The sequence below is a fragment of the Bison bison genome, unplaced genomic scaffold (genome assembly GCF_000754665.1).
Source record: "Bison bison bison isolate TAMUID 2011002044 unplaced genomic scaffold, Bison_UMD1.0 scf7180017864289, whole genome shotgun sequence".
In the NCBI taxonomy this organism is placed as follows: domain Eukaryota; kingdom Metazoa; phylum Chordata; class Mammalia; order Artiodactyla; family Bovidae; genus Bison; species Bison bison.
The window spans coordinates 16,737,977-16,752,585 of NW_011494861.1; the positions used below are offsets into that span (position 1 = coordinate 16,737,977).

General features: G+C 44.3%; 1 protein-coding gene across 1 annotated transcript in view; it reads right to left on the bottom strand.

Moving 5' to 3' along the window:
• TNR (tenascin R) overlaps window positions 1–14,609 on the bottom strand; it is a 92,547-nt gene that overhangs the window by 21,474 nt on the left and 56,464 nt on the right. The window contains exons 14-16 of the mRNA XM_010850104.1: window positions 13,378–13,521; window positions 12,590–12,720; window positions 11,586–11,718 (exon numbers count right to left, since the gene is read on the bottom strand). Coding sequence (XP_010848406.1) covers window positions 11,586–11,718; window positions 12,590–12,720; window positions 13,378–13,521 — 408 coding nt within the window. The remainder of the gene's footprint in view (window positions 1–11,585; window positions 11,719–12,589; window positions 12,721–13,377; window positions 13,522–14,609) is intronic.

Genomic DNA, 14,609 nt, shown 5'->3' on the forward strand with positions numbered 1-14,609 from the left:
TGAGAGTCCCTTGAATAGCAAGGAGATCAAACCAGTCCATCCTAAAGGATATCAGTCCTGAATATTCATTGGAAGGACTGATGCTGAAGCTGAAGCTCCAGTACTTTGCCCACCTGATGCAAAGAACTGACTCATTTGAAAAGACCCTGATGCTGGGAAAGATTGAAGGCAGGAGGAGAAGGGTATGACAGAGGATGAGATGGTTGGATGACATCACTGACTTGATGGACCTAAGTTTGAGCAAGCTCTGGGAGTTGGTGATGGACAGGGAGGCCTGGCGTGCTGCAGTCCATGGGGTCACAAAGATTCGGACACGACTGAGTGACTGAACTGAACCGAGGGGCAACTAAGCCCATGTTGAAGTCTGAGTGCCTAGAACCCAAGCTCCATAACAAGAGAAGTCACTGCTATGAGAAGCCCCTCACAGTGTAACATAAAGTAGCCCCTGCCCCCTGCAACTAGAGAAAGCCTGCACACAGCAACAAAGACCCAGCACAGCCAAAATTAAATAGATTAATTAATTAAAAAAGAATCTTAAAAGCAGCAAGAAAAAAGCAACTAGTTTCATACAAGGGGACTCCCATAAGACTTTTCACTGACTTTTTAGCAGAAGCTTTGCAGGCCGGAGGGAATAGCATGATATATTCAAAGTGATAAAAGGAAAGAACCTACAACCATACTCCACCCAGAAAGCCTACCTTTCCAATTTGAAGGAGAGAGAAAGAATTTTACAGACAAAAAAGCTAAAAGGGTTCAGCACCACTAAACTGGCATTAGAGGAAACGGTAAAGAGACTTCTTCAAGCAGAAAAGACTATTATTAGAAACATGAAAATTACAAAAGGAACACTTGCATTGAGGCAAATGTGCAGTAAAGATAGTAGATCAACCAATTATAAAGCTGGTAGGGAGTTTAAAAGACAACAGCAGTAAAATCACCTATATCCACAATAAGTAGTTAAGGGATACACAAAGAAGAATGATGTCAAAAACATTAAATATGGTGGCAGGGGTGGTTAAAAAAACACAATGTAGTGTTTGGAAAAGAACAGATCATTAGAGCATGGAATAGAATAGGGAGTTCAGAGTTCAGAGACAAATCCATGTATATATGGGACTTAATAAACAATATAGCACCACGAATCAATTGGTTATTCAGTAAAAGAGGGGTTATTCAGTAAAAGATGGATTATTCAGTAAAAGATGCTGGGGAAATTGGCTCACTGTGTCCCTACCTAATTTGTTGTTATTGTTTAGTTGCTCAGTTGTGTCGACTTCTTTTGCAACCACATGGACTGTAGCCCCCGAGGCTCCTCTGTCCATAGGATTTCCCAGGCTAGAATACTGGAGTGGGTTGCCATTTCCTTCTCCAGGAAATCTTCCCAACACAGGGATTGAACCTGCATCTTCTACATTGGCAGGTAGATTCTTTACCACTGAGCCACCTGGGAAACCCATCCCTACCTTATACTGTAAATAAAATTAAGACTAGATATAACAATACATCCAGAAAGTTAATAGAAGAACATGTAGAAAAATATATTTGTGTTCTACAGGCAGGGTGAGATTTTTTAAAGAAAGACTTCCAAAGTTCAGATAAATATAGCTAATACTTAACGAGCACAGGAACCCGATGGAAAGACAGACAAACTATATGAACAGATAATTTACAATAAAAGGAAACTCAAAAATCTAACAAGCATTTGAAGAGACATTTAAAAAAACAAACATTATTTAATGAAATTCAACTAGAACAGTGAGATATCAATCACACCTATTAGACTGTCAAGAATTACAAAGCTGGATCATGTCAAGTAATTAGGAATGATGTATATCATTAGGAAATAGGATCCTTTGTGCACTGTTGGAGGCTGTGTAGACCAGTACAACCATTCAGGAGAGCAGTACTTAGTTAAACCATATAAACACATACCCTAAGACCCAACAATTCTCTTCTGGATACATATATCCCAAAGGTATTGCCTCAGTGATTTATACGTGGACATGTGAAACATCTATTTCTGCTTTATTGACTATGCCAAAGCCTTTGACTGTGTGGATCATAATAAACTGTGGAAAATTCTGAAAGAGATGGGAATCCCAGACCACCTGACCTGCCTCTTGAGAAACTCGTATGCAGGTCAGGAAGCAACATTTAGAACTGAATATGGAATAACTGACTAGTTCCAAATAGGAAAAGGAGTACATCAAGGCTGTATATTGTCACCCTGCTTATTTAACTTATATGCAGAGTACTTCATGAGAAACACTGGGCTAGAAGAAGCACAAGCTGGAATCAAGATTGCTGGGAGAAATATCAATAACCTCAGATATGCAGATGACACCACCCTTATGGCAGAAAGTGAAGAGGAACTAACAAGCCTCTTGATGAAAGTGAAAGAGGAGAGTGAAAAAGTTGGCTTAAAGCTCAACATTCAGAAAACTAAGAATTTAGAAAGATGGTAACGATAACCCTGTAAGCGAGACAGCAAAAGAGATACAGATGTATAGAACAGTCTTTCAGACTCTGTGGGAGAGGGAGAGGGTGGGATGATTAGGGAGAATGGCATTGAAACATGTATAATATCATATATGAAACGAATCGCCAGTCCAGGTTTGATGCAGGATACTGGATGCTTGGGGCTGGTGCACTGGGATGACCCAGAGGGATGGTATGGGAAGGGTGGTGGGAGGGGGGTTTGGGATGGGGAACACATGTACACCTGTGGCAGATTCACGTTGATGTATGGCAAAACCAATACAATATTGTAAAGTAATTAACCTCCAATTAAAATAAATAAATTTATATTAAAAAATTAAAAAAAAACCAAAACAACAACAAAAAAAGAAAACTAAGATCATGGCATCTGGTCCCATCACTTTATGGCAAATAGATGGGGAAACAGTGGAAACAGTGGCTGACTTTATGTTTTTGAGCTCCAAAATTACTGCAAATGGTGATTGCAGCCATGAAATTAGAAGACATTTGCTCCTTGGAAGGAAAGTTATGACCAACCTAGACAGGATATTAAAAAGCAGAGACATTACTTTGTCAACAAAGTTCTGTCTAGTCAAGGCTATGGTTTTTCCAGTAGTTATGTATGGATGTGAGAGTTGGACTATAAAGAAAGCTGAGCACCGAAGAATTAATGTTTTTGAACTGTGGTGTTGGAGGAGACTCTTGAGAGTCCCTTGGAGTGCAAGGAGATCCAACCAGTCCATCCTAAAGGAGATCAGTCCTGGGTGTTCATTGGAAGGACTGATGTTGAAGCTGAAACTGTAATACTTTGGCCACCTCATGCGAAGAGCTGACTCATTGGAAAAGACCCTGATGCTGGGAAAGATTGAGGGCACGAGGAGAAGGGGATGACAGAGGATGAGATGGTTGGATGGCATCACCGACTCAACAGACATGAGTTTGGGTAAACTCCAGGAGTTGGTGATGGACAAGGAGGCCTGGTGTGCTGCCGTTCATGGGGTTGCAAAGAGTCGGACATGACTGAGTGACTGAACTGAACTGATGAGGTATTTACTATAGTATCATTTATGGTGGAGGGATACCGGAGACAAAGTGATGTTCATCTTCAGGAAAATGAAGACATAAAACGTGATGTGTGCACACCGTGCAATATTTTACAATGGTTGGAAGCAAATGATTTTATACATGTATAACAGTGTGTGCAAGACCAGGGTTAGTCATGTCCAACTCTCTGTGACCCCATGGACTGTAGCCCGGCAGGCTCCTCTGTCCATGGAATTCTCCAGGCAAGACTACTGGAGTGGGTTGCCATTTCCTTCTCCAGGGGATCTTCCCGACCCAGGAATTGAACCAGGGTCTCCTGCATTGCAGGCAGATTCTTTACCAGATGTCTGAGCCACCAGGGAAGCCATTATAACAACACAGATGGATCTTAAAAATGGTGCTGAGCAAAAAATAGAATAGGGAATGAGTTATGCAATCTAATAACATTTACATACACTTAAAGTATACTTAAGGCAACTTTTCAAAAATACATTTAAAAAAACACAACAAAAGTTTACAAATTTAGCACATCAAAATGGCTGCATATGGAAGGTGGAAGAAAAGATGGGAGGTAAACAGAAATAAATGAATAAACAGAGAGGGACCTTGTTGGAGACTGACACTGGTCCTATGTGATAAACCGAGTGGTATGATTAATTCAGACCTCTCATGTGACACCCATCCATCTCCCATGGTGGGCAGGCACGGGAATGGCTTGTTCAGATGGGATGTTTAGAGCCCTACCACCTTCCTCAAATGCAGGTCCCAAAGAAAGGAGAATGTGGGCCTCTCCTTTTAGGGGTCTGCTCGTTTCAGCAGCAAGAAGTCAAGCTGTTTCTAAGTAGTGGAGAGGAGAGAAGCCCCTTCAGTGTCCTACTTAGGTGTGGGGAAATATGGCGTAGATAGGAATAGACTGCAATCAATAGTGGTCATGCTCTCCTTCCCCACTGATAACAACGTGGACTTGCATGACCCACGGTCTGTTGTCCCAGAACCCAGGGTTTGCCCACCTTCATTAATTTTCACAACCTCAGAAAATGAAGCTCATGTTAGATCACACTCTAGGAGTTTTCTTGAAAAGCCCCAGAGAGCAGCTCACTCTGGCTGCTGGGAGAGCAGGGACGGAGCAAAGGCAATAAAGAAAACGTCTCATTACCTATCTCTGGGTGCCTCCGAAAATGATTGTCTTCGCTTAACCTCAAGGTCAAGACAACCTATTTTATAGTGTTCACTGTGTCCGAGGACAAGCTTTAGTGAGCACCATGTTTGCTTCTTATAGTATTAAAATAGACAATGAAATCTGCTTCTCAGAAGATCATTTCACCAAGTCCCTGTTGCTCTGTGGGGAATATTTGTTTCCTCATTTATATTCATGTCTCTAAAAGACAAGTAGACCTTGGATGAAATTTCAGGCGACAGTAAATTATAAATAATGTATCCATATTTTTTTTCTCTTCCATACTACTTGTATTTAATTCCCCCCAGAGTCTTGTGCAAACACCAGAGACAAGAGGACAGGAAGCTATTAACATGATGGAAACAATGAAATGGGCTTATATTATATAGCAGGAATGCAATGAGAAGAGACATCTTGATCAAAGGAATTTTTTGAGGTTTTGTGGGAGCCAGTTCTTTTCTTTTTTCCTCTCTCGTATTATTTTTTTAACATCTCAACTTTTTCCTAAACCATTAAATTGGCATCTGCATGTAATGAGTTCTCTTTGCTTGGCCCACCCAGGATAAGATGAGGGTTTGTCAGTGGATGGAGGCCACTCTGGGGTCCAGCCTTAGACTCTTTTGTTCCTTAAGACATGACATGATGCTGCTGCTGCTAAGTCGCTTAAGTTGTGTCCAACTCTGTGTGACCCCATAGACGGCAGCCCACCAGGCTCCCCCATCCCTGGGATTCTCCAGGCAAGAACACTGGAGTGGGTTGCCATTTCCTTCTTCGATGCATGAAAGTGAAAAGTGAAAGTGAAGTCACTCAGTCGTGTCTGACTCGTAGTGACCCCATGGACTGCAGCCCACCAGGCTCCTCCGTCCGTGGGATTTTCTAGGCAAGAGTACTGGAGTGGGGTGCCATCGCCTTCTCCAAAGACATGACATAAAAAACACTTAGAACAATCAGCTGAGATCAGTCTAAGAATAGGATACTGCTAAGTGGAAGTTCAGGTACTGTTAGTGAAGTCAGAAAGGGTGTCGGTTACTAGAATGAAATTAGCTTCTAAGTCCATCATCCCTGGTGTTCCTCAGATCTCTTGCTCAGCAGGAGTGATTCATGGGGTTCAGGAGGGCAGCCCTTCAATCTTTTGAGTAAGTGAAGATAACTCTGCTCTTTGTTTTTGTTTCTTTCTCTCCTCTCTCTTTCTCTCTCTCTTTTTTAAAGGATGCTGCAGATGGAAAATCCCATGGACGGAGGAGCCTGGTAGGCTGCAGTCCATGGGGTCACTAAGAGTAGGACACGACTAAGCGACTTCACTTTCACTTTTTCACTTTCATGCATCGAAGAAGGAAATGGCAACCCACTCCAGTGTTCTTGCTTGGAGAATCCCAGGGACGGGGGAGCCTGGTGGGCTGCCATCTCTGGGGTCGCACTGAGTTGGACACGACTGAAGCGACTTAGCAGCAGCAGCAGCAGCAGATGGAGCTTGCAGGGTGCTGCATGTGGCTTCAAGGGCGTGAGGGGAGTATGCTCTGGTCCTGAGGGAGGGGCAGGGAAAGGATGGATTAGAATGTGCTGAGTGTCGGCAGAGGGTGGGGAACTCAGAGAATTGCAGAATCAGGCCCGAGGCACTGCTGCTCCAACCACTTTTCCCTGAGGAAGCCCACTCTCAGGGGATGTCAGGAGATATCCAGGGCAGACAGGGAACTTCTGGGATGAGAAACACCTGGATGCCCAGGTGCCCAGTGAAAGTGAAAGTCACTCAGTCATGTCTGACTCTTTGCGACCCCATGGACTATACATTCCATGGAATTCTCCAGGCCAGAATACTGGAGTGGTTAGCTGTTCCCTTCTCCAGGGGATCTTTGGAGGCCTCTTTTTCTCCCCCAGACTCTTCCTCAGGAGTCTAGCTCATGTCATCTGTGAAGTAAACTCCAGTCCTTCTCTTCTTGATAACATCTGCACCCCTACACTCAGGAAGGTCATACACTTGTATTCTCTTCATCTCTAAGAAAATTTGCTTTTTTGGTGAGGGATTTAGGAGAAGGGAGAGGGCATGGCACAGGCAATGAGGACTCATTAATACTGACATGCATATTTTCAAATTATAGTTTTCTCCAGGAGGAAAGGTTCCTTTTCCCCGACACCCTCTTCAGCATTTATTGCTTGTATTTTTTGATGATTGCCATTCTGACCATGTGAGGTGATACCTCATTATAGTTTTGATTTGATTTGCACTTCTCTGATAAGTAGTGATGTTGAGCATCTTTTTATGTGCCTTTTGGCCATCTGTATATCTTCTTTGGAGAAATGTCTATTTAGATCTTCTGCCCATTTCTTGATTGGATTTTTTTAAAAAATATAATAAGCTGCATGAGCTGTTTGTATATTTTGGAGATTAATCCCTTGTTGGTTGCTTCATTTACAAATATTTTCTCCCATTCTGTGGGTTGTCTTTTCATTTTATTTATGGTTTATTTTTCTGTGCAAAAGCCTTTAAGTTTAATTAGGTCCCATTTCATGTACCCCAGTGTCCATTGCAGCACTGTTTACAATAGCCAGGCATGGAAGCAACCTAAATGTCCATCAATGGAGGAATGGAGAAAGAAGGTGTGGGAGACATATATCTACCTCGAATGGAATATTATTAAGCCATAAAAAAGAACAAAATAATGCCATTTGCAGTGACATGGATGGGCTAGAGATTGTCATGTTGAGTGAAGTAAGTCAGACAAAGACAAATATCACATGATATCGCTTATATGTGGAATCCAAAAAAATGGTACCAATGAACATATTTACAAAACAGAAATAGAGTCACAGATATAGAAAACAAACTTATGGTTAACAAGGGGGAGAGAAGGGGAGGGATGAATTTGGAGATTGGGATTGACATATACACACTACGTGTGTTAGTCACTCAGTTGTGTCTGACTCTTTGCAATCCTATGGACTGTAGCCCACCAGGCTCCTCTGTCCATGGGGTTTCCCAGGCAAGAACACTGGAGTGGGTTAGAATACTGGAGTGGGTTGCCATTTGATAACTAATAAGAACTAACAATAATAGCACAGGGAACTCTACTCAATATTCTGTCATGACCTCTACGGGAAAAGAATCTAAGAGTAGCTATATGTATATGTATAAATGGTTTGCTTTGCGGAAACTAACACAACATTGTAAATCAATTGCACTCCAATAAAAATTAATTAAAAATATTATCAAACCTTTATGGTCACTGTGTCCTTTGTGTCTGCATTTTGTTCAGAGCCTGTTGTTATGTAAACAATAAAATTTACTGTGTCAGTTGCTTTGAATCTTAAAAAAAGTATTGACATGCTAATGACTCTGTAAGCTCTGTGTAATTCATTTGAGGAAATCTGCATGTGAGGTGGCAGAAAGAGCCTGCAATCAGAGAGACACGTGCATCGTACTCTGTATGCAGTCCTTCTTTGCATGGGCTGTCCCGGTAAAGGGTATTAAAAATCTTCTCCTCCTACAGCTTCTCATCAGAAACCCCTCTTCCCAGGCTCTGCACCTGGGGTTTAACTGCTCCTCTCAAGCCCCATTTATTATGTCTGCGATGTGCCCAGCTTTGTGCGAGGTGATGTCTCGTGCATTGCTTCTGTCCCTGGATTGTCACTATGCCACTGGTCATTTCAGTGGGTTTGGGATGCATCAGTGATTGAGATTTAAATTTGAGCTTTCCAGGGAAACTCTGTGAAAACTTCTAGACATAGACCCCTCTTTGCCATGAACCACTGTAGTTGTAGTGGTAAGTCCGTCTCTGGTTCCCCAAACTGCATGGAACAACTTGGGTAGTAATCACACTGCTGTTACAGGCAAGTGGGCTCTTCAGTGCTCTCCTTTTCAAGGGGGTTACTGGTCATGCTGCGGGGGCTCAGTGTCAACTGAAGTCTCACAAAAAGAACAAACACCTAAATACATCTTGATGGTCCCCCTGTGCTGTCCACGGAACAAAGCCACTACCCTGGGCTCCCAGATTTCCACAAATTGTCAACCCTCTGTTTACTGGACCTTACTGGGCCCCCAGCTGGATTTGGGATTCTAGACTCAAACTATTGCACACCCTTTGGGGGTGACTTCATCTAACAGAGGCCAGCGGAGGGCTCAGAATCTGGCATGCTATTACAATCCAGGCGGATATGGAGCAAGGCACAGCTGCGAGATACTGCAGAAACCCCAGGCATATTGTCATCCTGCCCACCACCACTAGCTGTGGTGTTACTAGGATGGGAATTGAAAGCTCATACTACACTGAGCAAGCAGTGAAACCCATGCATTTGGGGAATGAAATGAGTAGTTTAGACCTAATAAATATGCAGATCAGGGGCTTTGTTTATGTTTCTGTCATCTGTGTCCTTTTTAGGGGAAGGAAAATTTTAATTCAGTGAAAAGCTCCAATCCCTGGGTCTTGGGTGGTGGCTTGAGAAGGGAAACCCTGGAGGACCTTTTAATTAACCTGTGAAATGTGCAGGGAAGGGCTTGAGAAAGATGGTGACACCTTGGTTCTGAGGTAAGACACCTCTAGAAAGTCATGGAGCTTGAGCTTACTTGACTTCAGCCCTATAAAAGAGATCAAGTGTCCTCCAAATTCTACTTGTCAAAGACCCGTCTTGGATACATGTCTTCATTGAGTGACCAAAGTTTATTTTTATGTTTTAATTAAAAATCGTTTTTCTGATTATCATGCTCATTGTCAACACTTTGAAAGATATTGAAAAGTATAAAAAGGAAGGAAAAGGGAGACTCAGTCATAATTTCACTACCGTACAGAATCACTAGTGACATTTGGGTGTATTTGAGCCAGTGCCCTGCTTTGTCTATGGGGTCGCACAGAGTCGGACATGACTGAAGTGACTTAGCAGCAGCAGCAGCAGCAGCAGTGGGGGAAGCAGAGAAGGCAATGGCAACCCACTCCAGTACACGTGCCTGGAAAATCCCATGGGAGGAGCCTGGTAGGCTGCAGTCCATGGGGTCACTACGAGTCAGACACGACTGAGTGACTTCACTTTCACTTTTCACTTTCATGCATTGGAGAAGGAAATGGCAACCCACTCCTGTGTTCTTGCCTGGAGAATCCCAGAGACGGGGGAGCCTTGTGGGCTGCCGTCTATGGGGTAGCACAGAGTCGGACACAACTGAAGCGACTTAGCAGCAGCAGCAGCAGCAGCAGCAGCAGTGGGGGAGGCACCTGGGTAGATGGGTGACTTTCTGTCACCTCTCTCCAGTGATAGGAGGATGGGCTCTGGGGGTGGACAGGAATCCAGTCACCCTGGTGCTCTGAGATGACAACAGAAGTGTGTCTACAGATAATGAACATGGCTTCACTTGCCCTGCTGGCTCAGATGATAAAGAATCAGTCTGCCAATGCAGGAGCTGCAAGAGCTATGGTTTTGATCCCTGGGTCAGCAAGATCCCCTGGAGAAGGAAATGGCAACCCACTCCAGTATTCTTGCCTGGAGAATCCCGTGGACAGAGGAGCCTGGTGGGCTACTGTCCATGGGTTTGCAAAGAGTTGGACACGACTGAGCAACTAACAGTACACTTGCCCCACATGGCGTACAGCCACCCTCCTCTAAATATGGGGTGGGGAGAGGATACAGTCTGGACAGGGCAGCACCACGTTACAGATGGCAGAGAGGCACCATGGAAAGTGGTGGGAAGGGTTGTTAACACAGACCACACAGCTAGCACACCTGGGGTCAATCCAGCTGTCCTACCTGAGAGCTATGGGGTCTTGGGTGAGTTACCTCATCTCTCTTTGGCCCCGTTTCCATATCTGTAAATAAGGATACTAGAACATACCTCATAGACTGCCATGGGGATTAAGTTAGAATACATAATACTGTTGTAACAGTGCCTGTCAAACAGCCCTCAAATATCAGGTGTTAGTTTATTTCCTGTTGTACACATTAGACCAACCTTACCCCTTAAGGTGGGGTTCCCTGGTGACTCAGACAGTAACGATTCTGCCTGCGATGCAGGAGACTCAGGTTCTATCCCTGGATCAGGACGATCCCCTGGAGAAGGGAATGGCAACCCACTCCAGTCTTCCTGCCTGGAGAATTCCATGGACAGAGGAGTGTGTAGACTGCAGTCCATGGGGTCGCAAAGAGTCAGACATGACTGAGTGACTAACAATTTCACTTCACTTTTCACCCTTTAAGGGTATTTCCAGTATCTTCTTCTGATATTGGGTTAGCCAAAAAGTTCATTTGGGTTTTTCTGTACAATGAGATGGAAAAACCTGAAGAAACTTTATGACCAACCCAATACTTAGATGAAGGAAGGCAGAAGGAATGCTGGATTTAGAAGTGGAAGACCTTGGTTCAAGTTCTGACCCAGAACTTACTACCATGTAAGTCATTTGATTTCCAGGCACCTAAGTTTCATCATCTGAGGTGAATGGGGATAATAACACCCTTCTCACCAGTTGTTGTAAAAGAATGGGTTGAGACCATAGAAATGCAGAAGTGCTTTGTGGATGGAGAACTGCAGACTTCATACTGGGGCTTTATTTGTGGGACTTTTACAGGCAGCAGAGGCAGGAAGGAGGGAAGGACAAACCGTGCTGGAAAAGCCCTTGCAGAAAATCTGCACAGGAGCCTGCTCTCTTACTTGGTGCACTTAGTTGGTGCAGGAGGACCAGGAATTTGTGTTGCTGGTTCCTATGGTTGCCTTGGTAGTGAGAGGTTCCTGACAGGGCCATGGCAGTTGGGGAAGGCAGGAGTAGGGGAAAATAATTATTTTTCTTTGCAAGAAGAGGCAATTGAGCTTCTCTGGTGGGCTCCTCCCTGGCCAAGTCTCAGCAGAGGCTGCTGAGGAGCCAAATGCCATGCAGGGGAGGAGGAGATGGCAGGGTGGAGGTACCTCTCTCACCTGTGACAAAGGCAGTGGAGGTGATGCTGCTCCGCTCCGTGTCCTGGGCCGCCTGCAGGAGCACCGTGTAGTCTGTGCTCTCCGACAGGCCTTCCAGTCGGATCCACGTGTCCTCTGCATCCACAATCAGCTCCTGCAGGATGAACCAGGGGAGGGAAGTGGAGGTTGGTGAGCAGAGGGCTCACCATGGAGGAGAGCAGGGAAGGGGAAGTCCAGACCCCATGGTCAGTATTACAGTGACCATTTTTATTCTCTCATCCCACATCACATGAGGAGAAGATGTTCCAATAAGCAGAGAGAACATGTTCTATGTGGGACTGAGGCCTGCTCCCCTCCCATGGATGCACATTGGACAAGCTTAGCTGTGGGCTATTGAACTCTGTGGTTTTCAGATCACACGGGGTCTCCTGGAGGTGTGACGAAGGAGGAACTTAGGCCTCCCTCTTCCACACCTGCGGACTAGCTCTACTGAAACCTATTCTGTATATTTGGTTTCTATATAAGATTTCACATTGTTAAAAAAAAGGATTCCACTGTTAACAAACATTTGACATCCAGTGCTATAGGTAGCCTGTTTCAACTGTCCACCTAAAACAGAAATTTGTGATGTCTTTGCTGTGGGCTGTATAGCTGGAGCCTTTATTGTGCTTATCGAGAGGCACATGAGACTGTCGAATGTGGTATCCAGCTCATGTTTGCATGGCCCTGTTACCAAAAATTCATTCCAATACCATGTATTTATTAATTGGCTTGGAAGCTGGTATTGGCAGCATCAACCACAACCGAGTGAAGTTGCAGGGTAGATGCCCCTATTACCTAGAGAAGAAACTGAGACTCAGAGAGGTTGAGTGTTTTGCCTCAACTTGCACAGAGAGTAAGAGTAGAGGCAAGACTAACACAAATGTCTGGCTTGCAGATGAGTGCTCTTTCCTCAACAGCCTGCTATGTATCCGTAACGGCAAACCTAGCTTACTCCCTGTGGGTTGCTTCCAGAAAAATCTCACCTTGCGGCTTCCATCAGTGGATTTGTAGGTCAAGATGTAGTTTTCAATCTCTGCTCTGGGAGGCTGCCAGGAGATCAGGGCGCTTTGTCTGGTGACTTCACTAGCTGTCAGATTTGCAGGGGCATCCAGGACTGCAAAGAAGAGAAAATGTGAGGAGTGGGCACCCCTCCAGCTCCTCCGTCTTTGATGCCAGGCATGTGGACCAATTTGTCCACCTATGGGATCTCTGGGCTGCTCACATGGTGACCCCAGTTCTCGCTTGGACAGGAGCATAAAGGACACTCCTGGGCAGAAGGTAATCATTCAGCATCACGATCATCCCTGAAGCTATTCCCTCTTCCCTCACCTGGTCCTCTGGGCCTGGATGTGGCATCGTCCAATCTGAAATCATGACCTTGTTAATCTTGCATGTCTGTGAGTTCACTCTTGAATTTACATCATTCCCACAAATATACTTTTGTCTACTGTTCTCCTGGCCATGACTGCACCTGGCAATTCTCTCCCAGATATTAAGCCCTTTAGTATCCATCAGACTTTAATGGGCCAGATGCATTCCCAATACCAGCCTCTCTTGACCTGGTTCTACTGCTCTCAGCCAGACTCAGGAAGAGAGTTGCAGCCCACTTTCACTGGCGTTTGGGCTGCAGTTAACTAAAATAATACCTCGTAACTGCATTGTCCAAAACCTATAGACTCTAATCTAGTCTAGCCCTTGGAAACTGATCATTTTCAGGATGCATAAAGGCCTCCTGGGATATTGACATGGAGCTGACCACTCGAGTACTCACGGGTAGAGAAGTTGGTACTGACGGTACCACTGGTGAGAGGCCCGCTGGTGGCATACATGGTGACCATGTAGTGGGTCCTAGGAAGCAGGTCAACAAGCTGGAATTCCTCACTGTCTCCATCAACCAGGATGGTCTCTCCAGCAACTAAAATCAGATGGATATGGATAAGGATTGAACAAGACTATTCAGCTTAGGAAAGACTTATCCAGTCCAACGATACTCCCTAAAAAAAATGCACTATTAGAGTATTTTGGAAAAAGTCCTCTAGAGGTTATTTAACTTGGCATTATATTCCATACAAAGCTCCCCTCTCATCTTATTTTTCATCATAATTGAGAGATTATTTGGAGGCCAAATAGTCTTTCATATAACATCTACTTGGGTCTCTGGAGTTAGAATAAACCAAATCTGTTGTTTCATGACCCCTTCCTGCCCTTCACTCTTCCTAATCAGGTTTTCTCTCCCCTAGACTAAGAGCATTCAGCCGAACCCCCATTACATGTATGAAAGTGAAAGAAAGTGAAGTCTCTTAGTCATGTCCAACTCTTTGCGACCCCACGGACTGTAGCCTGCCAGGCTCCTCCGTCCGTGGGATTTTCCAGGCAAGAATACTGGAGTGCGTTGCCATTGCCTTCTCCAGAGGATCTTATGAGATGATTCTAAAACTGTCACATTCCTGGCCACCTTTCTCTAAACAAGGAATGGTTTATCAGTGTCCCTGCTGAAATGCAAAACTCAGAAGAGAATCGAGAATGATAATTGAGATGAGCTGACAACGAAAGAAACAGGTTAAGACTCTGCTTTTATTTGTGCCAAGTATGTATATTAATCCTGGTCCTAGGGTGGAAAATTCTGAAAGAGATGGGAATACCAGACCGCCTGATCTGCCTCTTGAGAAATTTGTATGCAGGTCAGGAAGCAACACTTAGAACCGGACATGGAACAACAGACTGGTTCCAAATAGGAAAAGGAGTTTGTCAAGGCTGTATATTGTCACCCTGTTTATTTAACTTATATGCAGAGTACATTATGAGAAACGCTGGACTGGAAGAAACACAAACTGGAATCAAGATCGCCGGGAGAAATATCAATCACCTCAGATATGCAGATGACACCACCCTTATGGCAGAAAGTGAAGAGGAACTCAAAAGCCTCTTGATGAAAGTGAAAGTGGAGAGTGAAAAAGTTGGCTTAAAGCTCAACATTCAGAAAACGAAGACCATGGCATCTGG